Source organism: Patiria miniata, unplaced genomic scaffold (genome assembly GCF_015706575.1).
Source record: "Patiria miniata isolate m_02_andy unplaced genomic scaffold, ASM1570657v1 HiC_scaffold_3, whole genome shotgun sequence".
Taxonomy (NCBI): Eukaryota; Metazoa; Echinodermata; class Asteroidea; order Valvatida; family Asterinidae; genus Patiria; species Patiria miniata.
The window spans coordinates 6,576,885-6,599,533 of NW_024037069.1; the positions used below are offsets into that span (position 1 = coordinate 6,576,885).

A 22,649-nucleotide genomic window follows, 5' to 3' on the forward strand; every position below is an offset into this window, starting at 1 on the left:
CGACGTTTAGTTATTGAATTATTTCTTCACAAAATTGAAATTATTTGCTGCCAGACAATAATTCGGCTCTCGCAGGGCGGGTTCAATCATGCACAAAACAAAAGCCCCTTTTCAGTGGGTGGGTTGCGGACGCCCAAAATGGGAATAAAATAGATTCTTCGTCAAAACAAAATATACGTTGGAATCCCTCATTATCATGACGACGGGCAGAGCATACTGTTCGAAACGTTGAGTCCCTCCGGTTCTTTTCAGAACCACACATAAAAAGAGATTTATTCACATGGTGCTACCGCAAACTTTTCTTGTCTTGACAAATTGAAAATGTGTTAGGAGAAAAACAAAATCATTATTTTTTTTACTGAGCACTGGACCAGTGTACGTCGGTGAAAGATTTCGCTTGTAAATGTAATGCTGTGTCAGACTAAACCATCGATTTGATCACTGTTTTCAAAACGTTTAACCGAGATTGTTTAACTTATAATTACACACAAAAACATTTTTATTCTTTTGTCCTGGATATGTGATATACCTTTGCTTCCATCTGATGTTTTAAAACCAAAGTAAGGATTCCGATATGGTCTAGTGGTTGGAATACAGTACTCTCACCACCGTGGCCCGGGTTCGATTCACAGTGTGGACATTCTTTTTTTAATGAACTTCCAGAACAGCAAAAAATTATATCGGTGATTTTTTTTTATATTTAACGTCCAATGCCTATCATTAAGGCCAATGGAATTCCTGATATGGTCTAGTGGTTAGTATCCGGCGTTTTCATCGCCGTGGCCCGGGTTCGATTCCCGGTGTGGGAACTTTTCTTTCACTGAATTTCTAGAAAACAAATACATCAGTGAAATTTAAATTCCTTTGCCGAATGCCTTCAACTACCGCCAACGGAATCCCATGTGGTTAGGATCCGGCGCTCTCACCGCCGTGGCCCGGGTTCGATTCCCGGTGTGGGAAATGAGGTTTTTTCTTTAATAATCGTGTGGATAAAAATAATAATTTTGTAGATAAAGACTCGCTTCTTCTGATCATTTGAAGCAGATATGCGACGGAGGGGACCCCCTTCTTTTATTTTGGTCATTGTGTTTCCGAAATTCAATTATTGACTGTTTGAGTCAAGGTCATCTAAATAAAAAACCACAGCAAAAGTGGTCAATGTGGGGCTCGAACCCACGACCTTCGCGTTATCAGCACGACGCTCTACCGACTGAGCTAACCGACCATTCAGGTTAAGGTTGCGTTCCCGTACTTTCTTCGAGATTCACCTCGAAAATAGATTTTTTTTTCAATTGCTATATAAATTACTAGCAATACATGTATAAAGGTTATTCACTTTTGAATGAGACATCGAACGATAAAAAAAAACTCCACCGACGCTGAGGTATTGAATTATTTCTCGATACAAAAATGGAATTATTTGCTGCCAGTGATTCGGCTCTCGCAGGGCAGGTTCATTCATAATGCAAAACAAAAGCCCCTTTTCAGAGGGTTGCAGACGCCCAAAATCGGAATAAAGTCTATTCTTCGTTTAAACAAAACAGTAAGCCACATTGAACATTTTGTTAGGAGAAACAATTATATTGTTATATTGCAATATACATATACGCGGGGTATTGATCACTGAGCATTGATCACTGCTTAATACACATGTTTACTCGGTGGGAACTGAGTGAAGTGGAGAGATTTCGCTTGTAAATTTAATGCTGTGTCAGACTTAACCATCGATTTGATCACTGTTTGCAGAAACGTTTAACCGGGATTGTTTAACTTATGATTATTGCTTGTATCTGATCATGTTTTAAAACTATATCTGACCTACGTAAGGATTCCCATATAGTCTAGTGGTAAGGACCCGGCGTTTTCACCGCCGTGACCCGGGTTCGATTCCCGGTGTGGGAAATTTTTGAACTGATCTTTTAGAACAAAATACATCAGTGAAATGTTAATTCCTTTGCCGAATGCCTACAACGACCGCCAACGAAATCCCATATGGTCTAGTGGTTAGGATCCGGCGTTTTCACCGCCGTGGCCCGGGTTCGATTCCCGGTGTGGGAAATTCTTTTTGGTGAATTCTAGAACAGCAAATACATCGGTGAAATTTTTTATATTCAATGTCCAATGCCTATCGTTAAGGCCAACGGCATCCCATATGGTCTAGTGGTTAGGATCCGGCGCTCTCACCGCCGTGGCCCGGGTTCGATTCCCGGTGTGGGAACGTCTTTTTGGTGAATTTCCAGAACAGAAAAATACATCCAATGCTTATTGTTAAGGCCAACATAATCCCATATGGTCTAGTGGTTAGGATCCGGCGCTCTCACCGCCGTGGCCCGGGTTCGATTCCCGGTGTGGGAAATGAGTGCTTTTAATCGTGTGGATATACACTAGTAATTTTTAGATAAACACTCGCTTGTTTTGATCATTTAAAGCAAGATATGCGACGGAAGGGATGTTTTACGACTTATATTGCGTACGTACGACTTATATCTCGTACGTATGACTTATGAATTGTAACTAGTACGTACGACATATGAGTCGTAAGTACGAGATATAAGTCGTACGTACGGGTTATAAGTCGTGGATTTAATCGTATGGATATACACTAACTTGTAGATGAATACATTCCCCTACTAATTTTGAGTTTCACCTCGAAAAATATATTTTTTCAACTGCTATTATCTATATTCCTAAAAATTATTCACTTTATGAATGAGACATCGAACGATAAAAACCCATCGACGTTTAGTTATTTAATTATTTCTCCACAAAATTGGAATTATTTGCTGCCAGACAATAATAATTGGGCTATCGCAGGGCAGTCTCAATCATGCGCAAAACAAAAGCACCTTTCAGAGGGTTGCGGACGCCCAAAATGGGAATAAAATAGATTCTTCGTTAAAACAAAATATACAAATTGAAAATGTGTTAGGAGAAATATAAAATCTTTTTGTTTTTTACAGAGCACTGGACCGGTGTACGTCGGTCACTGTTAAACGTGTTTACTCGGTGGGAACTGAGTGAATTGGAAAGATTTCGCTTCTAAATGTAATGCTGTGTCAGACCATCGATTTGATCACTGTTTTCAAAATAATGTTTAACCGAGATTGTTTAACTTATGATTACTCACAAAAACATTTTTGTTCTTTTGTCCAGAATATGCGTTATACCTTTGCTTGCATCTGATGTTTTAAAACCAATGTAGGGATTCTGATATGGTCTAGTGGTTGGGATCCGGTACTCTCACCACCGTGGCCCGGGTTCGATTCACAGTGTGGACATTCTTTTTTAATGAACTTCCACAACAGCAAATAATTATATCGGTGATTTTTTTTTATTTTTATATTTAACGTCCAATGCCTATCATTAAGGCCAATGGAATTCCTGATATGGTCTAGTGGTTAGTATCCGGCGTTTTCATCGCCGTGGCCCGGGTTCGATTCCCGGTGTGGGAACTTTTCTTTCACTGAATTTCTAGAAAACAAATACATCAGTGAAATTTAAATTCCTTTGCCGAATGCCTTCAACTACCGCCAACGGAATCCCATATGGTCTAGTGGTTAGGATCCGGCGCTCTCACCGCCGTAGCCCGGGTTCGATTCCCGGTGTGGGAAATAAGGTTTTTTCTTTTATAATCGTGTGGATATAAAATAATATTTTTGTAGATAAAGACTCGCTTCTTCTGATCATTTGAAGCAGATATGCGACGGAGGAGACCCCCTTCTTTTATTTTGGTCATTGTGTTTCCGAAATTTAATTATTGACTGTTTGAGTCAAGGTCATCTAAATAAAAAACCACAGCAAAAGTGGTCAATGTGGGGCTCGAATCCACGACCTTCGCGTTATCAGCACGACGCTCTACCGACTGAGCTAACCGACCATTCAGGTTAAGGTTGCGTTCCCGTACTTTTTTCGAGATTCACCTCGAAAATAGATTTTTTTTTTCAATTGCTATATAAATTACTAGCAATATAAAGGTTATTCACTTTTGAATGAGACATCGAACGAAAAAAAAAAACTCCACCGACGCTGAGGTATTGATTTATTTCTTGATACAAAATTGGAATTATTTGCTGCCAGTGATTCGGCTCTCGCAGAGCGGGTTCATTCATAATGCAAAACAAAAGCCCCTTTTCAGAGGGTTGCAGACGCCCAAAATCGGAATAAAGTCTATTCTTCGTTTAAACAAAACAGTAAGCCACATTGAACATTTTGTTAGGAGAAACAATTATATTGTTATATTGCAATATACATATACGCGGGGTATGCATTGATCACTGCTTAATACACATGTTTACTCGGTGGGAACTGAGTGAAGTGGAGAGATTTCGCTTGTAAATTTAATGCTGTGTCAGACTTAACCATCGATTTGATCACTGTTTGCAGAAACGTTTAACTGGGATTGTTTAACTTATGATTATTGCTTGTATCTGATCATGTTTTAAAACTATATCTGACCTACGTAAGGATTCCCATATAGTCTAGTGGTAAGGACCCGGCGTTTTCACCGCCGTGACCCGGGTTCGATTCCCGGTGTGGGAAATTTTTAAACTGATCTTTTAGAACAAAATACATCAGTGAAATGTTAATTCCTTTGCCCAATGCCTACAACGACCGCCAACGAAATCCCATATGGTCTAGTGGTTAGGATCCGGCGTTTTCACCGCCGTGGCCCGGGTTCGATTCCCGGTGTGGGAACTTTTCTTTTACTGAATTTCTAGAAAACAAATACATCAGTGAAATTTAAATTCCTTTGCCGAATGCCTTCAACTACCGCCAACGGAATCCCATATGGTCTAGTGGTTAGGATCCGGCGCTCTCACCGCCGTGGCCCGGGTTCGATTCCCGGTGTGGGAAATGAGGTTTTTTCTTTTGTAATCGTGTGGATATAAAATAATAATTTTGTAGATAAAGACTCGCTTCTTCTGATCATTTGAAGCAGATATGCGACGGAGGGGACCCCCTTCTTTTATTTTGGTCATTGTGTTTCCGAAATTTAATTATTGACTGTTTGAGTCAAGGTCATCTAAATAAAAAACCACAGCAAAAGTGGTCAATGTGGGGCTCGAACCCACGACCTTCGCGTTATCAGCACGACGCTCTACCGACTGAGCTTACCGACCATTCAGGTTAAGGTTGCGTTCCCGTACTTTTTTCGAGATTCACCTCGAAAATAGATTTTTTTTTTTCAATTGCTATATAAATTACTAGCAATATAAAGGTCATTCACTTTTGAATGAGACATCGAACGAAAAAAAAGAACCAACCGACGCTGAGGTATTGAATTATTTCTTAATACAAAATTGGAATTATTGGCTGCCAGTGATTCAGCTCTCGCAAGGCGGGTTCATTCATTATGCAAAACAAAAGCCTCTTTTCAGAAGGTTTCAGACGCCCAAAATCGGAATAAAGTCGATTCTATGTTTAAACAAAACATATAGGCTAAATTGAACATTTGTAAGGAGAAACAATTATATTTGTTATATACAAAAAAAGTGCGCGGGGTATGCATTGGTCACTACTTGTTTACATGTTTACTCGGTTGACACTGAGTGAAGTGGAAAGATTTCGCTTGTAAATTTAATGCTGTGTCAGACTTAACCATCGATTTGATCACTGTTTGCAAAAACGTTTAACCTGGATTGATTAACTTATGAGTATTGCATGTGTCTGATCATGTTTAAAACTGTATCTGCCCTACGTAAGGATTCCCATATAGTCTAGTGGTTAGGATCCGGCGTTTTCACCGCCGTGGCCCGGGTTCGATTCCCGGTGTGGGAACCTCTTTTTAGTGAACTTACAGAACAGCAAATACATCGTTGAATTGAATATTAAATGTCCAATGCCTGTTGTTAAGGCCAACGGAATCCCATATGGTCTAGTTTTTAGGATCCGGCGCTCTCACCGCCGTGGCCCGGGTTCGATTCCCGGTGTGGGAAACAAGTCTATTTTTATCGTGTGGATATACACTAACTTGTAGATAAAAAAACACTCGCATCTCTTTTTCATTTTGAAGCAAGATATGCGACGAAGGAGACGCTCCTTTTCGGTGTTTGTCATTGTGTTCCCGGAATTCACTAATAAAAATTATGTTTTAGTCAAACGTTTTTAAATACTGAAGAAAAGAAAAGTGGTCAATGTGGAGCTTAAACCCACGACCTAGGCGTTATCCGCACGACGCTCTACCGACTGAGATAACCGACCCCTTGACCGAGGGTCATTAATGTTAGTCTTTGACGCTGAACGATTGTCAAATAATCTGTAAAAATCATTTTGGGGAATTTCTAGAACAAGACTAAGTATAGTACTGCATGTGTATTGAAACTGAAATTCATCACCCAAAACCATTAATGCATATGAAATGTGTCCATTGGGTGAGTCCCTGGCTTGATGTTCCGCAGTTGAGATCATGATTGTCTGATCAAAGTGGCTCAGAATATGTAATCGGACGTTCGAAAGAAACAAGGAAAATGCACACAAACCTTAGTAGATTTTCCCGGTTTTTCTTAGTCTTGGCCCAAGACGCTAGTGATCGATAGTGGACGGTGAATAGTGCGCCCTCTAATGGCGCAACAATTAGACCAGCGGGCCTACTCACACTAACGTCTTGGTCATTTCGTATCAGCGGTTTAACTTTTTTTTTTCCTGGACTTTCCTAGGGAACCAATCAGCGATCGAGATATGCTCGCCAGACGGTTGTAAACATACGTGCTATTTACATAAAATGGCCACGCCTCCATTGCTACGAAATTACCAAGACGAATAGTGAGAGAACATAACTAATCAATTGACCTGAGACGTAATGACGTAATGGCTTTGTTTACGCTTTCCTATGGGAGCGAAGTCAGGACGCCAGATGAAGTGGGGACCGTCTACTACATAGGAAAGCGCACATGTAAATAAAGCGCGACATCATTACATCTCAGGCCTATTATGCAAGGTGCTACAGAACATTGCTTTTATCGCTCTTGATCACTGACGTCTTGGCCAAAGCCTAGTTTTTTCTCTGTTTGCCAGTACTGTTGAGTCGACAATAGATAGGCAGTTGTTAAGAACAGTTTACGGAAATGTGTTCACTGCCGCGGTATGTATTGCAAACTGGGTGGATGCTTTTAAGGAATTTCGCTTTATACTTGCAAAAGAAATTGTTTGTTGACAATAATTTTCAACGCATGAAAAGCTACATCTTGTCATCCCTGTGCCCCTTAACCTCTATCCCAAATTTAGGCCTACACCGCCGTTGTTACTGTTTTTCTTTGTTATTTAATAGAAGTTTTATTTCAATATATGCATTCCACAACATAGAGTGAACTCACTACTGCTGTTCACAATGAAATCATGGCTCTGATTTCAGTGAATAAATCGTGAACTCGCGTAAGGTTAATAAGGGTCATCATCAACACCCCTCAAACTTTTTTTCTCAAATATTGACTTAGTAACAGGTCTCTTTTTCTTCAAATTTTTGTTGGGTGTTTGTCCCAACTGACAAAGAACCAAGGCCACTCTAAAATTTCCCGAGCAATTATCGTCACGACCCTTTGCGATTCGAACAACTGTGTATCTAAATCCAGGCAAAGTTATTGTTCAGACATGCACCGTAATCTAGCTACCGCAATCGTATGTTTATTAGAAGAAAAAAAATCTTCAATTGGCCCTTTTTCCGGTACAGCCAGGGCTGGTATTTTACATGCACTGGCGAACGTGAAATCGTTAAACAGCCGACTGTACATGTATGTACAAAACATAATCTAGTTGTAGGCCCATGTTCTGTTTGTGTATAGGAACAAAACTTGAACACGATTCTATGATGGACATGTATTGAATATTATACTTGTATGTTTGTCTCATCATTTGGACTTTAAAAATCTATTTAATGGGCTGGGTATTAAATTAAGGTGTGATCACGATTTTGAGAGATGTACAAAACCAATATATTTTAATTGATTTTATGAAAAAAAATTCTCGGAAATGTGTAAAAAAACTAATCTCAATGATGTAGGAAGACGTCATATTGCACACTTTACGTGTATGCCTACATGTGACTGCTTTCTGGTTGGGTCGTGGGTCTTTGATGCGATGAAAGGAATAATAACATTCTTTCATACAGAATTAGTTTCGCTACACTTGTTTAGAAATTTGCCATACAACCGCACGTTTTCAATCATTTCCCCTCAACATTCCAGCCCACACAGCCATAAACCACCAATAAGAGCAAGTGTCTTTTACACTTTCAACATTTTGATTCGATATGATTTATTTCCAAATATCATTATTATAATAATGAACAGTTACAATTAACGGAATAGTAGTAATAGTAGCTTCTATGCAGCCCTAGCCTTGTCACTTTCTGTAATGGGTTCTAAGATGGCTCTGCCCACTGTGCCATTAATCTTGGACTTCACCATTTTACCCATCGCAGATGCTTCAGTATTGCAAGGGTTAAGTATACGTGCACATGTACAGTCGTGTACATAATGGTAACTGACAAATTGGTAATATCTCCAACTTTTGGATGTTCAGATCCATCAAACCTTCTCCCACCCCTGTGTCACACCCTCACCCCTGGAAAATGGATACAAGACCTACCTCTGGAACGTCTCCCATCAGCCAACTGCCGTTGGGATGCTTGGGGAAGTCCCGCAGGGCATACTGGAAGGCCCGCTTCCACCTCAGAAGCTGAATGAACTTGAAGACAAGGAGGAGCAAAGATGCTGCCAGGAGGGTGAGCAGAACTCCTCCCCAGTTGGCCAGGAGGAAGGACACGAGCCTCGCCGGCTGGGAGAACTCAACAGACATCGCTCTGGAAGACAAATTAATTCTGGGAAGACGGGAGAAACAAAGCACCGTTCGTAAATTTCAACCAATCGGCTGCACGTTGACAGTCCACGTGGAGAGGGTTGAGCGTGTTTCGTCTGCGATTACGCCGACCAGAACCTTCACTTCGTGGCGAATATATTTTTCGTTACCATACTCCTATAAATATATACTGTGTTGCTCCAATGTTTTAGCATAGGTCACCTGCCGATGCTTTACTGAGTTACTAAGTCGGTTAGTTAGTTGAGACACTTCCATTTACAGTAGTCGTCCATGTGCAGAACAGCACTGTTCCTATTGAACTAGCAATAGTGGGAGCAATTTCAGCTGGGGAAATGTTTGTGTAGAACGTCACGGTGGTATAACCTATGTACTTTGAAGCCGACACTCTTAACACTTCAATTTGACGGGTGTCACTATTATAGGACACGATTAATAACTGTCACGCCGCACAGTATATAGTCGCACATGTACTTACCAATCTAAAGGAGTGTCCCTTGAACTGTGTTCCGTTCTCTCGTCTTTCTGGTTCCAAGCTTGAAGATTAATCTCCAGGCCACAAGAAGATTGATGTCGGTCGATCACACGAACCCAAAAGCAGACAAGTTCCGGTATCAAATTGTTCTCGATGAATGCGTCCAACTCTGACAAGATCCCAACAGCACAACAACCAACAACAAACAACCAATTCCCAGATCAATGGATGGTTTGATAAATAGCATAACACCGCCACGGGGATTCAAAAGGGTAAATAGGGGAACAGAAAGAACAAAAACCAGAGGGGCAAGTTTTAAACAATCGATAACACTTTTCTGTTGCCGCTGCGGCGTGTGACACTTGTCTCCTTTAATTTATTATCCCCGGACTTGCGGCGGGATGAGGCTCGAAGAACCGAGTGGCTCGTTCATGAGAGGGTGAAGTAGCGATGGACGAGAGATGTTATATCATCATGCTCGCAGAATCAGCAGCACCCAACAGGCATGACTCCAGGGGTAATGTGTGTTCTAACAACGCTGAACGGACTTTTTCAACGTATTCAATCATACACTCCCAGTCCCTCTCTGACTATAATAAAAGTCCTGGGGCTGTTTCTAAGCGGCTCAGCCGGGGGATTTTCCGCGTGGGTTGCTGCAGCCTTTTCAATCGGCGGGGTTACATCCACCACGGTTCCAGGCTAGAGGTTTTGACGGCTTTTGTCTCGCTTTGAACTCCTCCCCACTTTGCGACGTTTGAACAACAAAATAAGATATGCATTCCCAGCATTAACTTTACATAACCTTCGGGCTTCAGTCTGGAAATGGGGAGGGGGGGGGGGTGTTGTTCGAAGATCAACAACATATTATGGGCAGGAGGCAAAGAAAATGACACAAACTAGCATTTTGCAAAATTCGGCTTCTGACCAAGCTTCTTCGAGCTCACCTTATACCTTTGCTAAGTCTCAGAAAACCAACCGTGTCAATGATAAGGTGTTTTTTGTTGTCACATTTTGTTTTTTGTTTTTGTTTTTGTTTTAATCTGAATGATCCTCGTGGCTACGATTATGATTCGCATCTTCATAAATCCTCCACATCAAAATACATTTGCTCCAAAGAGAGAAAAAAACAACAACTATCAATATGTTTAAAGTCAAAGAGAAAACATTCATAAAAATGAACTGCATATTCTTGTTTTCATCAATTTACAAACAGAAAAAAAACAGGCGAAGAGATACATTGGTAAACAGTTGAAGGAAATAACAATTTATGCGGCGGTTTTTATTTACAGCATTTTACGACACCAAAGTGTCTAGTTTTGATATTTCAAGAAAATACTCAGTGGGAAAAACACATATAAATAGATGTTTATCCGGTATAGGCTGTCATCTGTGACCGATTCCAACAATAAATCCGTCAAGTCGTGGCTTATCGACCATGACGACGAGGCACCTCTATACCGGAAACGTGCGCGATTACAGGTGCGTGTCTCCGGGTTCAGACAATGACTCCGTCGGACCAACTCACGCAATCACATCGTGCCGATGGCAAGTAAAAAAAAAACCCACTTGACAATGGTAATTTGTTAGAGGAATAATACTTTGGAAATTGACAGGTTTTGCATGCTTGGCTGTTCGGTCCCATATACCGACCTACATATTCAAGGTTGTAAGGTGGGCAAATAAATTGCCACTGCCAGAGACATAAAAATCACATAAAACATTAAAAATATACCAAAACTAGAGGTTTGCAATTGTCTTTATAACAATGTTCAAATAAAAAAAACCGAATATCATGAAATGGAAAAAAAAGGAAGAAAAAAATCGGTTTCGGTGCATTTATTAATTTGAACAAAATATATGTCTCCTTTAGGATCAATACATTTCAAAACATTTCATTTTCACGTTACTAATAGTTTGATGACGTCATCAGCTAAAATGTGCATACAGTTTATGCAGGTTATGCTAGATGAAGTGAAAAAAACTTCTAGAAATAGAAATATAACACTAACGTATATTAGTATTCACTACACCCAACGTCTGGTTTGATGATGCCACAGCATCATGGTGGCCATCGTCAATAATGAAGCTGACATCATTATTTTGGCAACAATGATCCCAATGGTACCGAATAATGAATTTTAATTTAAAAATGACCAGAAAACCCAAAACAAAACCCACACGATTATTTCCAAAGTCTCCCTACAATAACTTCCGGTCTGACGACGTCATCATTATGCTACTCCATTCTATATCCGCGCATCCTCTATCCATAGCGCCCAGTACTGATTACAATTTACATCATGTCCAGCCACTGGGCATCTGCGCACCCAGGCATCCAATGGGGGGGGGGGGGGGGGGGCAGCGGCGTAGCTGAGGGGGGGGGGCGTGGGGGACGCACGCCCCCCCTCCATTAAAAGTTAGCGCTCCCCCAGTGGAAATTTGGCATCCGGCGAAAAGCACAGCCCTGTTACCATGATGAGCTGGAAGATAAAGTCCACTTTTCAGCGATTTTGTGCGTATTTTTCACCTAAACCCTTTCTTTTCGGGTTTTGATTTTACGGAGGTCGGATCCGGAGAAAAAAAACCCGTCTATCTTTCAGCACAGATGAAATTTTGGGGCGTCCCCCCAACACGCCCTTAAAGATGAGAACCCTGGATACGCCGCGGGGGGGGGGGGGGGGGGGGGGGGGTTGAGTATTTGGGATTGGTTTTTAGACAGGGAAATAGTGTCGAGTCCTAGGGTAAATAACGTTCACAAAATATTTAAGTTTGGAGTCTTAGTGTAACGTACTACTTCAACCGTTGTTTTAAACGTGTTACCATTAATGCCGACCCAACCCGCATCCGCGTATCCAAGACACGTCTCAGTATTTGTAAATAGCGCCCGCTATTGATTTCAATTTACTTCATGTCCACCCACCGGGCAAGGGCGGATCCAAGGGGGGGGGGGCCAAAGGGGACCATGGCCCCCCCCCCAAAAAAACGAAATCAATTTTTTTTTATGTGACATCGCAATAACGGCAGGCAATGAGTACACCACCATTTTTTCCTCAAAAAAACAAACATTGGTTAAAGTGGTCAGAAATTGCCTCAGATCGCACCACAGAGCATATAGAATCCAAACAATTTTCGGGGCCCTTAAGCGGGCCCCCAACCCCACGCCGTAATTTTTTTGACCCACTTTTTGACATCGCAATAAAGGCAGCCAATGAGTACCCCACCATCTTTTCCTAAAAAAAAACATTGGTTAAAGTGGTCAGAAATTGCCTCAGATCGCACCACAGAGCAACTAGAATCCAAAATTTTTTAGGGGCCCTTAAGCGGGCCCCGAACCCCACGCCGTAATTTTTTTGACCCACTTTTTTGGGGGACCAACATTTTTTTGGCCCCCCCCCCCAAAAAATAGTGTTCTGGATCCGCCCTTGCCACCGGGCAGCGCTAAACTGACAACCATGTATGCTGATGTCGTTAGGGAGAAAAAAAATCGCCGCCAGGCATCCGCGCATCCAGCTGGCATCCAAGAGGGGGGGGGGGGGGAGTGAGTAGGTTGGGATTGGTTTTATATAGGGAAATAAAGTATTGAGTCCTAGGGTGAGTCCTAGGTAAATAAAGTTGACAAACCATTTAAAGTTTTGTGTCTTAGCATAATGTAATGTAGGTTGGTCAGGTAGAAGAATCACAAACATACAAGTGATGTGATGAGACCCTAATTATTGAAAATCAAACCTCTACGTAAGCTAATCAATAATGATACTACGCACTTTAGCCTAAACAACCTATTTTGTTCAGGAAGGTAGAACCAGTCGATTATACACATTATACAGTTTTGCAACATCAGCCTCATTTCACACGGACGAATTGTTGCGACCGCAGCATTTGCTCCGTCTCGCAGCATTCAGAAAATCCGAGGGTTCTGGGATGTTGTCCCACTGGCGACGTACGATGCAGCGGAAGACGGTCTTAAAGTCACGGTGCTTGGTTGCATAGATCAAGGGGTTGATGCAACTGTTGAAGAGTAGGACTGCGAATGCATACTCGCCGACGAGTGAGGCACGGTCATAAATACCCATGCTAAGGCTAACGGCACTTGGACCCACGCACAGCACGAAGGCACATACCACGTAAAACATGTTCTTAGTTACGTGGGTCTGATGGCGAATCAGTTGGCAGTTGCCAGTCATCTTTGCGGATTTCGAGCTAGCTTGGGGTCGGGTGCTGTCACTGCGGCTCGCGATGCCATCGAGTTGTGTCACTGTAGAGATGTGGGTAATGGGCTCGTTGGATACCTCATGTGTGGAGGCGGAATCGGCCTTCCTCTTTACCAGGCGGTTGATACGCCTCCAGATGAGAGCGTAGCAGGTGATGATGACGATTGAAGGGACCGGAAACATTACGACTGCCATCACGACTCTGAATGTGCGCATAATCTGACCCGGCACCAAAGGTGGGATAATGATGACTACAAAAGACATCACCCAAGTGAACACCAGCCAGAGGGCGATCTTCTTCGGCGTGTAGACCTTTAGATAGGTGGTAAGTGGTCGTGAGATCAGCAGCCAGCGGTTAAGGGCGATACACATCAACGTAAGGATGCTGCAACCAAGAGTCGTGTATTCAATGACCTTGGTCACGATGCCAACCCAAAAACCGACCAGCGTGTCACCGATCCCAAAAAGTAATGCTTGGACGTAAATGGCGTAAGCCGGTAACATCAGACAGGTCAGCAGGTCTGCCACACTCAGATTCACCACGAAGGCGTTGGTGGTCGTTCGGAGCTTTTTAGAGAGAAGCACGGCCAGAATCACCAGTGAGTTGCCGGTGGTCCCTGCTATGAAAGCGATCCCATATACCACGTGGAGAAGGATTAAATGGACATCGCCTGGGACATTCAACTGTAAGATCGCGATAGTGGAGTTGACATCATCCATAGTTTGAGATGGTCTGTAAACACGATAATGAAAATAAAAAATTATGATGAATTCTTTACATAGCCTCTAGTCCTTTGTTTAAGCGACGCATGATCATTTGCAATTACCCGGAAAAATACCTAACGATAATGACAGAAACCTTGCTCACATTTGAAAATTATACCGTGTGAAATGGTTTCGTTTGGACGAAAGATAACATATAATATGCCTGTGGGAATTTTTTTCTACGTGCTTTAGCATAGGAAGACAGCTACGAGACCTGAATGTTTTGCATAGGTTTTCTCTGTTTCTCAAAATGTAGGACAATAAATAGTATAATGAAGCCGCAACGGGTTAATTATTAATCACCCTTCTTAAGATATTGATCATTTTTGTTGCGGCCCCTACCCGCTCCCTCACTGAATCATTTGCATGTTCAAAAATCTTGTACATACAAATTAGGTGCGGAATAATCTGGTACCTGGCCATGCTTTAAATCAGTTTGGTTTTGTATGCTGTGTCCGTATTTGGTAGTCTGAGTATCACCCGTTGTCCACCGTGCCCTATCTATATCTCCGGTCCACCGCCAAGAATGCAATTTATGTGACCCCGCGCGCCACACAATTGGAGCCGACTTTACTAAATCGTGACGTCATTTCATTCCCAAATCTGGACTAAGATTGTGATTGGTCGATTCGGATGTGTTTTTGAAATACAACAACGGCTGGGCGCACATAGATCTACAAAACCTAGAGACGACCGTGATTGGATGGCTCTATTATTGCTCGGCGTATCGCGTAACATATCGTTACAGAGCGCGTGACTACATATTTTTTGCTCATTTCACCGTAAAAAAAAAAGAATAATAGATGTCGTTTCTAGGTTTTGACGAGTTCCGATAGAATGCGCCAGCTGAATGGTCAGAATAACGGTTGAGGTCTTTTTTGCATAATTAATCGCCGAATCAGCTCACATATCATAGACCCTTGCTTCGCAATTAGGGTCTATTGCATAGAATAGTAGTAGGCGTGATCAATTATTCGTCGCAGCGTGAAATCCAAATACACGATTCTTTCGTGTAATTATGAAACAATATTATGTTACAATCTTTGCTTATCCAACATGCAGTTTTACTTTTACACCACACATTATAAACAAAATTGAAAAGGGAGGATTTTTTTTAGGAAGAGTGGACGTTATAAGTTACTATGAAATTTAAAACATGGCATACATGTTGGAAATAAAATCACCAAGTAGACGATATAAATCCATTACTTGGTATTGCGTATATCCAATCAGGATATAGGAAGAAAGATTCAAACCGAGGTCCAGGGGTTACCGTACTGGAAACGAGCCTATAGGTTGAAAATAAAATAAGCCCTGCGGACGAGGTTGATTGCTTGAGCTTGCAAAACATCTGGGTGTGCAGTACGAATATATTGCGTATAAAGCACTCCAGAAAGCAAGATTTGCGCTTTGCCCAATTTTGTGTCTGTGGAAAAAGGGAACTGGATTTGAAATCTATTTTGTAAACACGTGCCTGTTCCGGCCAAAGGTATTTCAAAATGTTCACAAACATGTGATCACTGTCTTGTTTTATTCCTCAAACCTCCTCATTATTTTAACAAACAGTATGGTAATGTTGTGTTTTCGAGAAACATTCAGGAACAACCATGACTTCACAGGTTCTAGGCCTACAGCCTTCCGGTTGCAAAGGCTTTGCATTGTGCGTTGATGAGCAAAATTAGTAATCCGATAAACGTAACTGGACGCCACAGAGAGAGCAGTGAACTGATTACACCCCAAAAAGAATCGCTTTTTGAACGTTCTGCTTTTTCAAAAAATATGCTCAGTACGATTGAAATGTTAAATGATAACAGCAGAAGAAATCCGAAACTTCATGTCAGTGAAAAGAAAAATCGCCGTTATTGATACCGAAACGTCAAAACTGGTCTCCGGGTAAAGCTGACATAATAGTGGAAAAATCGTTCTAAAAGGTCCCTAAATCTATTTACTTATCCCAATTTCTAGGAATCATTATCTCAAGAGAAGGTGAACACTAATATCATCTAAGTATATTCCGAATTGTTGCAAACGCGTGTGTTACAACCTGCACTATCACCAAGGTCAATTTCGACTCGGATTTTCTGCCGAGCAAAATAACACGTAGTCTATTACCACGGCCGAATTTGGTCGCAACGCACGGTGACTGGCGCGTTGTTAGCATATTCATTACGTGACTCAGCATGACTTTGCGTGGGTCTCGGAATCGACCAATGGAAGCCCGCCAAAAAAGTTGATATTTATTTATTAATAACTCGTGAAGGAGGGGGTCGTACAAATGTTTAGTGCGCAACATGTGAGGCTTGAAAAGATTGACAGATATTGCAAACACCATTTTGTTACAGCTTTGAAAAAAACAACCGGACGTACCCAAGCCAGAGTTGTAACGAGTCACTGATTTTTGTGACTCGAGTCGAGTCGAGTCATTTTAAAGAAGTGACTCGAGTCGAGTCGAGTCATTAGGTCAACAAGGTCGAGTCGAGTCGAGTCGAGTCACAGAGTGTGGTCGAGTCGAGTCGAGTCGAGTCAAGTATTTAGCTCGAGTCAATTCGAGTCACAAATATTTGAACACTTAATTACAATAAAAAGCAACAAACACAAGAGAGAAAGAATACAAGGCACCAGTCTATTACGGAAATCCAAAGACATAAAGTATGCTGTATGGTACCCAACCAACAGTTTCCATTGCTAGCTCACGTCACAGATAAGAAGATGTGAAACTTCGGTCTTATAACTGGTTTGGCCTCGGGTCTAGATGATCGCTGACAACGTTAAAACCTAATTGCATTATACAAAACTGTTTCTGATTATTTAAAGGTGGACCCGTCCGTATCCATTTTTGTGTGTGAAATCGGGACATGAATTTAGCCAGCGTTCCACCAAGAACTTCAAAATCGCCCGAAACCAATGATGAAACCACGGATTGAGAAATGCGTTTTAAGTCCGGTTCCGGGTTTAGCATTACATGCTATAGAACCACAAGGTGGGAGTCCGCGACACGGTGTATGTTTGTTGTTTCATTATGGAGGAAGGAAACAGACTGCCGCTGTATATAAACCTACATTATTCGCGAACATTAACGTGACGTGAACAAAAACTGGCAACGCGAACGGCGCAGCGTAAGTCATTGCAAATATTTTCGCAAGTAAGTTTTGCTTTTATTTTGGGACTCGAGTCTTATTAGCCTTCCTCGAGTCGAGTCGAGTCATTCTGATGAGGGACTCGAGTCGAGTCGAGTCATTTGCTCGCAGTGACTCGAGTCGAGTCGAGTCATTTACCCGTCGGGACTCGAGTCGAGTCGAGTCGCCAAAAAATGTGACTCGAGTCGGACTCGAGTCGAGTCATTGACTCGAGTCATTACAACTCTGACCCAAGCCTATTTTTCCGATTTTAATGAAAAACACTTAACATATCGAAACGATTTTTAGCACATAGTTGGATCATTATAAGTCAAACAAACTCCGAAAGTGGCACGAAGATAAGTTCTTCAACACGGGAGAAGTGGATGTTCAAACATTTTGCCCGCGAACATCAAAATGTATGTTGTGTATAACGGTAATTTGAGCCTGTTTCATTCCAAATAAAGTATTACGTAAGCCTTACAAATCAGCCTTCGCAACCATAAGGCTTTATATTCTAGAGAGCAAGATTTGCACTTCCAATTTTGTCCGAACTGGGTTAAGTATTTATTTTCTAAACGCAATTACTTTTTTTCTGCAACCAGGATAGTCAATGACCATAATACGCATGAATTTTGACAGGTATATGTATAATTATGCTGACAAATGCAATGCATAGGCCTACAACTTTCTTTTGACAGTATTCTTAGTGAAAACTGTCGATTATTTGCCCCTAGACGATGCCCGTTGTGCCATTCAACAATTTCAGATAGAAGTGAAATCATTTGATGGCAAAATACTTGAGACTGATCGATGCAAACCAGTGCTCTGTTCAATCATGACTATTAATAACATTTTGAATGTGTTTAGGATGCTCTCCTCTCTTATGTAAAAAAATAACCAACAGGTATTTAGCAAGCTTTCTTGAGAACACTACAAGTAATCACGTTTCACAAGAGATTTTAGTGATGCGAGGATTTGAGGCATACCAAGCAATAATAGCGCCCCCTCCCCAAACCTCCTCCCCAAAAAGAGGGAAAACCAAACAACACACAGCACAAACACACAAAAAACCCATCAGCAAAATATATCTGCCAAACTTTCGCTCCAGTACCGTAGTTTCATATTTAGCTGTTCCCAATTTCAATTGGAAACAGCTTTTGTTTTCATTAACATTTGTTTTTTTCTTGGCTGTTTCGGTGTTAGCACAGCTTTATTCAATTAAATTTCAAGCTTATTTGATCAAGACCTACCACGTATACTGCTTAAGTTCCGATAACGAAGATTTGTTGAGGAGACTAACCTCCGCTGGACTTGTCCGTTGCAGACACGCTTTATCGCCCGTCAATGGAGCTGAAATGGACACTGTGGGTTTTTGGGGATCACACCTTTTTATATCGAACTGCCTGCATAAATCATCGGCAAATATGCTAGCAAGACCAATCAAGTTGTAGCGACACTGAGGGGAAATGTCTGTGCTGAAAATAACGTAGGGCCCTTCCTGATCCCAGTTGTCCACCATTTACGGAGTTGATGTCGATGTTTTCCTCGAATATTGGCAAAATAAAGATGAGGATATGTAACCAATTAATAGTGGTGTGCATGCCTGACTTAATAGCGATACAGGAATCATTAGGCTATAGCTAACCGCAGAAAAAGAGATCATATTTAAAAACAATTAACTCTACCAGTCTGTTGGTCTATACTTAGAAAAAGAAAATGTGTCAAACACATGTGTAAACACAAAAAAAACCACACGAATCTGTCGAAACGGCCTTTTAAGGAGATAAAAGTATGATGGAACATTTTACAAACTCCCGGGGTTGGATAAATGGTTCGGCAAACTTGAACTATTAATCACAAGGTTCGTAGCTGCAGAAATCTACCATAGCAAAAAAGATATTTCGAAGAAAAGTCTTAATTTATAAGAAAATGATTCAGAATAATTTACAAACATCATTCGATCCAGGGTATTACTTGACGGGAATGGTCGACTTCACGCTTGAAACTGCTGCAAATTTCAACTAAGAACTTGTTGGTATATATACACCTATTATTTTGTTTTGTATTTCAGTGGATTTTTTTTACGGTAAAAAAATAAGTTTCTCTGCAAAAGTCGTGTAATTACAGGCCTTTAACGGAAGACACCCAACTGGGCGTTGGTCATACATGAAATTCAAACCTCTAGACCGGTACCGGTTTTGTTTTTATTGACTGTCAAGTGCATATTTAGAGCCCTGACTATTGGGGGGCTGCATCCGATCGACACTTCGACAGTCAAACCAGTTACAAAGCTCGCGCTGATAAGCATCATCAATTATAATTGAAAAAAAAACCACCCAAAAACCCAAACCTCGCGTTCCAACACCAATGTTGCAATTTTCTTTGAGAAAAACCTCAGATGCCTTGACGCCCATAATACATTTCTTTTCCAGGAATTCGTTTTACTGAAATTTAAAAAGAAACCCCAACAACAAAATGCTATTGGTATGCTGATGCATCCTGAAATGCGTTTAACTGACGTTTAATATCTGGTTTTTAGTTCTTCGAACTTGAAATGTTCAGGAAATAACGAGTTTCCTCCAGTATGTTGTAGTTTCCTTTAAAAAAAACCCCTCAGATGTTGACGCCCATAATACATTTTCCCCCCAGGAGTTTACTGAAATAAAAAAAAGCATCAAAATGCTATTGGTACGGTATGCTGATACATCCTGAAATGTGTTTAATTGACGTTTAACTTCCGGTTTTAGTTCATCGAACTTGAAATGTTCAGAAAATAAGAGTTTCCTTCAGTCTGACGATTTGATATGCTGACGTGACGTATCCGGGGTAATGCCCCATAGCGAATAATAATTTTACCTTTTTTGGAAATGAAAGCGCCAGCAGCTAAACCCGCCCGCCTTTTGTTTTTTTAATTCTTGGGGAGGATGATGCCGTTTACCCACTGTCTCTGTATCTCCCAGAGACAGGATTTAGTTAGATTTTTTTTTTACAGCATTTCCAATACCAGTAACAGCTGTTGTTAGGTCATGATATAGTTTGCCTACCATTGGTGAGCTAACTGTAGGCTGTAGGTTTTTTTTAAATCAGCAGGAGGAACTGAAAACGGCACACGTACGTATACGAATACGTTAACCCTATGCACCCGCCATACCCGTGCGTGCAGAACCCGCGCGTTTGTGTCCCGTGATTACACCAATGATTTATTAAATTCTGTAATTTGTTACAAGTATATTGTCGACATATGTAATTTTTGTGTGCAATACATACAACTTGCTTTTGACAATTTCAATTAGTTCAAACTGTCGACTATTTGCTTCTGGACGATGCCCGGTGTGCCATTCAACAATTGAAGTGAAATCATTTGATGGGAAAATACTTGAGACTGAACAAAAAAATGAATGTTTTCAGGATGCTATATTCTCTTATAACAAGTTTACCGTAAATAGCTTTCTCGAGAACGCCACAAATCGACCCAGTAATCAAATTATTTTCACAAGAGATGTTAATAGTGATTCGAGAATTTAAAAACGTAGGTTACTTGGCAGTTATAGCAACCGCCCCCCCCCCGTCAAAAAAAGAAGCAAAAACCCAATACATGCATGTAAAGAAGTATTATCTGCCCAACGGTTCGCTCTGTTACTGTACTTTAATTATGCTTGTAGTGTATTACTGTCTAATACTACATGCATTACATCTATAGGCGTTTTATATGAAATCTGTCTGCTAAGGTTGATTGGCTGTTCGAGCAATCCTTTAATGGCGCTCATACACACTAAGGAACTTCTTAAAAGTGTGCCGTATCTGAGACATTTCTGTACAGACTCAGACTTCTATGTTCACCACGTTTCACACAGGATTGCTCCGACCGCAGCATTTGCTCCTTCTCACAGCCTTCAGAAAATCCGAGGGTTCTGGGATGTTGTCCCACTGGCCGGCAACGCACGATGCAGGGCGCTAAAGCGGAAGACGATCTTGCAGTGTGAAGTTCAAACATTTTTTTTCGGTTTAACCATGCATTTATGACTTTGAAGAAATGCATCCTTCAGGATCGATAGATTTCAAAACACATTATTTGCACGTTACTTCCGGTTTGATGTCAATGAATAATGATGTTGTGTACACTGGTTATGCTAGATAAAGTGAAAAGAACTTCTGAAAATATAAAAATAACACGAACGTAAATGCGTACGTATCAATGACACCAGACGTCCGTTTTGATGACGTCGAACCTTTTTTGGCAACAATGAGCCCAAATAGTAACACAATGGTGGATTTGCATGACAAAAAAAAAAAGGATCATTTCCAAACTCCCAACAATAGTTTTCGGTCTGATGACGTCATCATCATTCAAAAGAAATAGTTCAAAGTATTGTGTTAAAATTGTGACCTTAAATTGCTTGTAATTTGATTTGATGACTAATGTTGTTATCAAATTCATTTATTTTGATACGAAACGTGGGATTACTTTTTGGTTATGACTTTTTTTGACATCGTCACTATTAGTCCCGAGAATGAGCAGCCAATGACAAAATAAACAGTTCATGCACAGCCGAATTCCAGGAAGATTTTCAGGTTTTCCCTGTTCTTTTAATTTTTTCCGCCAAACCATTTCCTTTTTACAATACCAACTCTCTCTTACTTGAAAGCAATGTGTTGACACCACTGTCCTTCCATCCAACAGTATTGTCAAAAAAACCTTGACATTTCACAGTTACAAATACTTTCTCTTTGAGACAGCTGAATTGTTCTTATGGTTACACAATGGTAAAAAAAAAAGTGACACAGCATAATGCTCTCTTTCCCTCCAACATTTAAGCCTCATGTCACTCGGCCCCAAAATAAAACAACCACATCAAAATGTAAAGCCTAGTTTCCATATCGAGGTAAGAGACGCAGAGAGCAACGCAAACAAGACCCAAAACTACAAGCAGACATTACATGCATTATGGAAACATTTCGTCCGCAAAATGTCACGACAACCCAGACAGATGCAACCTATCTCGCAGACGAACGGCACGACGGTTCCGCGCAGTGTCTGCACATGTACAGTCTGCATTAGCTTAAAGGAAAATACAACATTTGCAAACATCAAAAAATAAAACTACCAAATCATTTTGAAATACCTTGCTGGACTGTTAGTGAATGACAGTGTAAAGCATCCTGTAAAATCATGGCACCTGGTATACTGTCATTTTCAAGAAAAGTGGTATTTTTGTATCAATTTCCAACGCTGATCGGCCGATCAGCGTTATAAAAAACTGTTTTTTTTTC

At 41.0% G+C, this 22,649-nt stretch overlaps 1 protein-coding gene and 13 non-coding genes across 14 annotated transcripts; 10 read left to right on the forward strand and 4 right to left on the reverse strand.

The window, feature by feature from the left end:
* Window positions 1-1,152: 1,152 nt before the first annotated feature.
* Trnai-gau lies at window positions 1,153-1,225 on the reverse strand. Its single transcript has one exon. It is a non-coding gene; the product is annotated as a tRNA-Ile (tRNA).
* A 605-nt stretch (window positions 1,226-1,830) lies between these two features.
* Window positions 1,831-1,902, forward strand: Trnae-uuc. The gene has a single exon. It is a non-coding gene; the product is annotated as a tRNA-Glu (tRNA).
* An 84-nt stretch (window positions 1,903-1,986) lies between these two features.
* Window positions 1,987-2,058, forward strand: Trnae-uuc. Its single transcript has one exon. It is a non-coding gene; the product is annotated as a tRNA-Glu (tRNA).
* Window positions 2,059-2,146: 88 nt separating this feature from the next.
* Window positions 2,147-2,218, forward strand: Trnae-cuc. Its single transcript has one exon. It is a non-coding gene; the product is annotated as a tRNA-Glu (tRNA).
* A 65-nt stretch (window positions 2,219-2,283) lies between these two features.
* Trnae-cuc lies at window positions 2,284-2,355 on the forward strand. Its single transcript has one exon. It is a non-coding gene; the product is annotated as a tRNA-Glu (tRNA).
* Window positions 2,356-3,539: 1,184 nt separating this feature from the next.
* Window positions 3,540-3,611, forward strand: Trnae-cuc. The gene has a single exon. It is a non-coding gene; the product is annotated as a tRNA-Glu (tRNA).
* Window positions 3,612-3,804: 193 nt separating this feature from the next.
* Trnai-gau lies at window positions 3,805-3,877 on the reverse strand. Its single transcript has one exon. It is a non-coding gene; the product is annotated as a tRNA-Ile (tRNA).
* A 590-nt stretch (window positions 3,878-4,467) lies between these two features.
* Trnae-uuc lies at window positions 4,468-4,539 on the forward strand. Its single transcript has one exon. It is a non-coding gene; the product is annotated as a tRNA-Glu (tRNA).
* An 84-nt stretch (window positions 4,540-4,623) lies between these two features.
* Trnae-uuc lies at window positions 4,624-4,695 on the forward strand. Its single transcript has one exon. It is a non-coding gene; the product is annotated as a tRNA-Glu (tRNA).
* Window positions 4,696-4,782: 87 nt separating this feature from the next.
* Trnae-cuc lies at window positions 4,783-4,854 on the forward strand. The gene has a single exon. It is a non-coding gene; the product is annotated as a tRNA-Glu (tRNA).
* A 193-nt stretch (window positions 4,855-5,047) lies between these two features.
* Trnai-gau lies at window positions 5,048-5,120 on the reverse strand. Its single transcript has one exon. It is a non-coding gene; the product is annotated as a tRNA-Ile (tRNA).
* A 586-nt stretch (window positions 5,121-5,706) lies between these two features.
* On the forward strand, window positions 5,707-5,778 carry Trnae-uuc. Its single transcript has one exon. It is a non-coding gene; the product is annotated as a tRNA-Glu (tRNA).
* Window positions 5,779-5,864: 86 nt separating this feature from the next.
* Window positions 5,865-5,936, forward strand: Trnae-cuc. The gene has a single exon. It is a non-coding gene; the product is annotated as a tRNA-Glu (tRNA).
* Window positions 5,937-13,131: 7,195 nt separating this feature from the next.
* Window positions 13,132-14,214, reverse strand: LOC119738447 (alpha-1A adrenergic receptor-like). Its single transcript, XM_038213343.1, has one exon. It carries the CDS (start codon window positions 14,212-14,214, stop codon window positions 13,132-13,134), a length of 1,083 nt encoding a protein of 360 aa, XP_038069271.1.
* Between the last annotated feature and the right edge of the window lie 8,435 nt (window positions 14,215-22,649).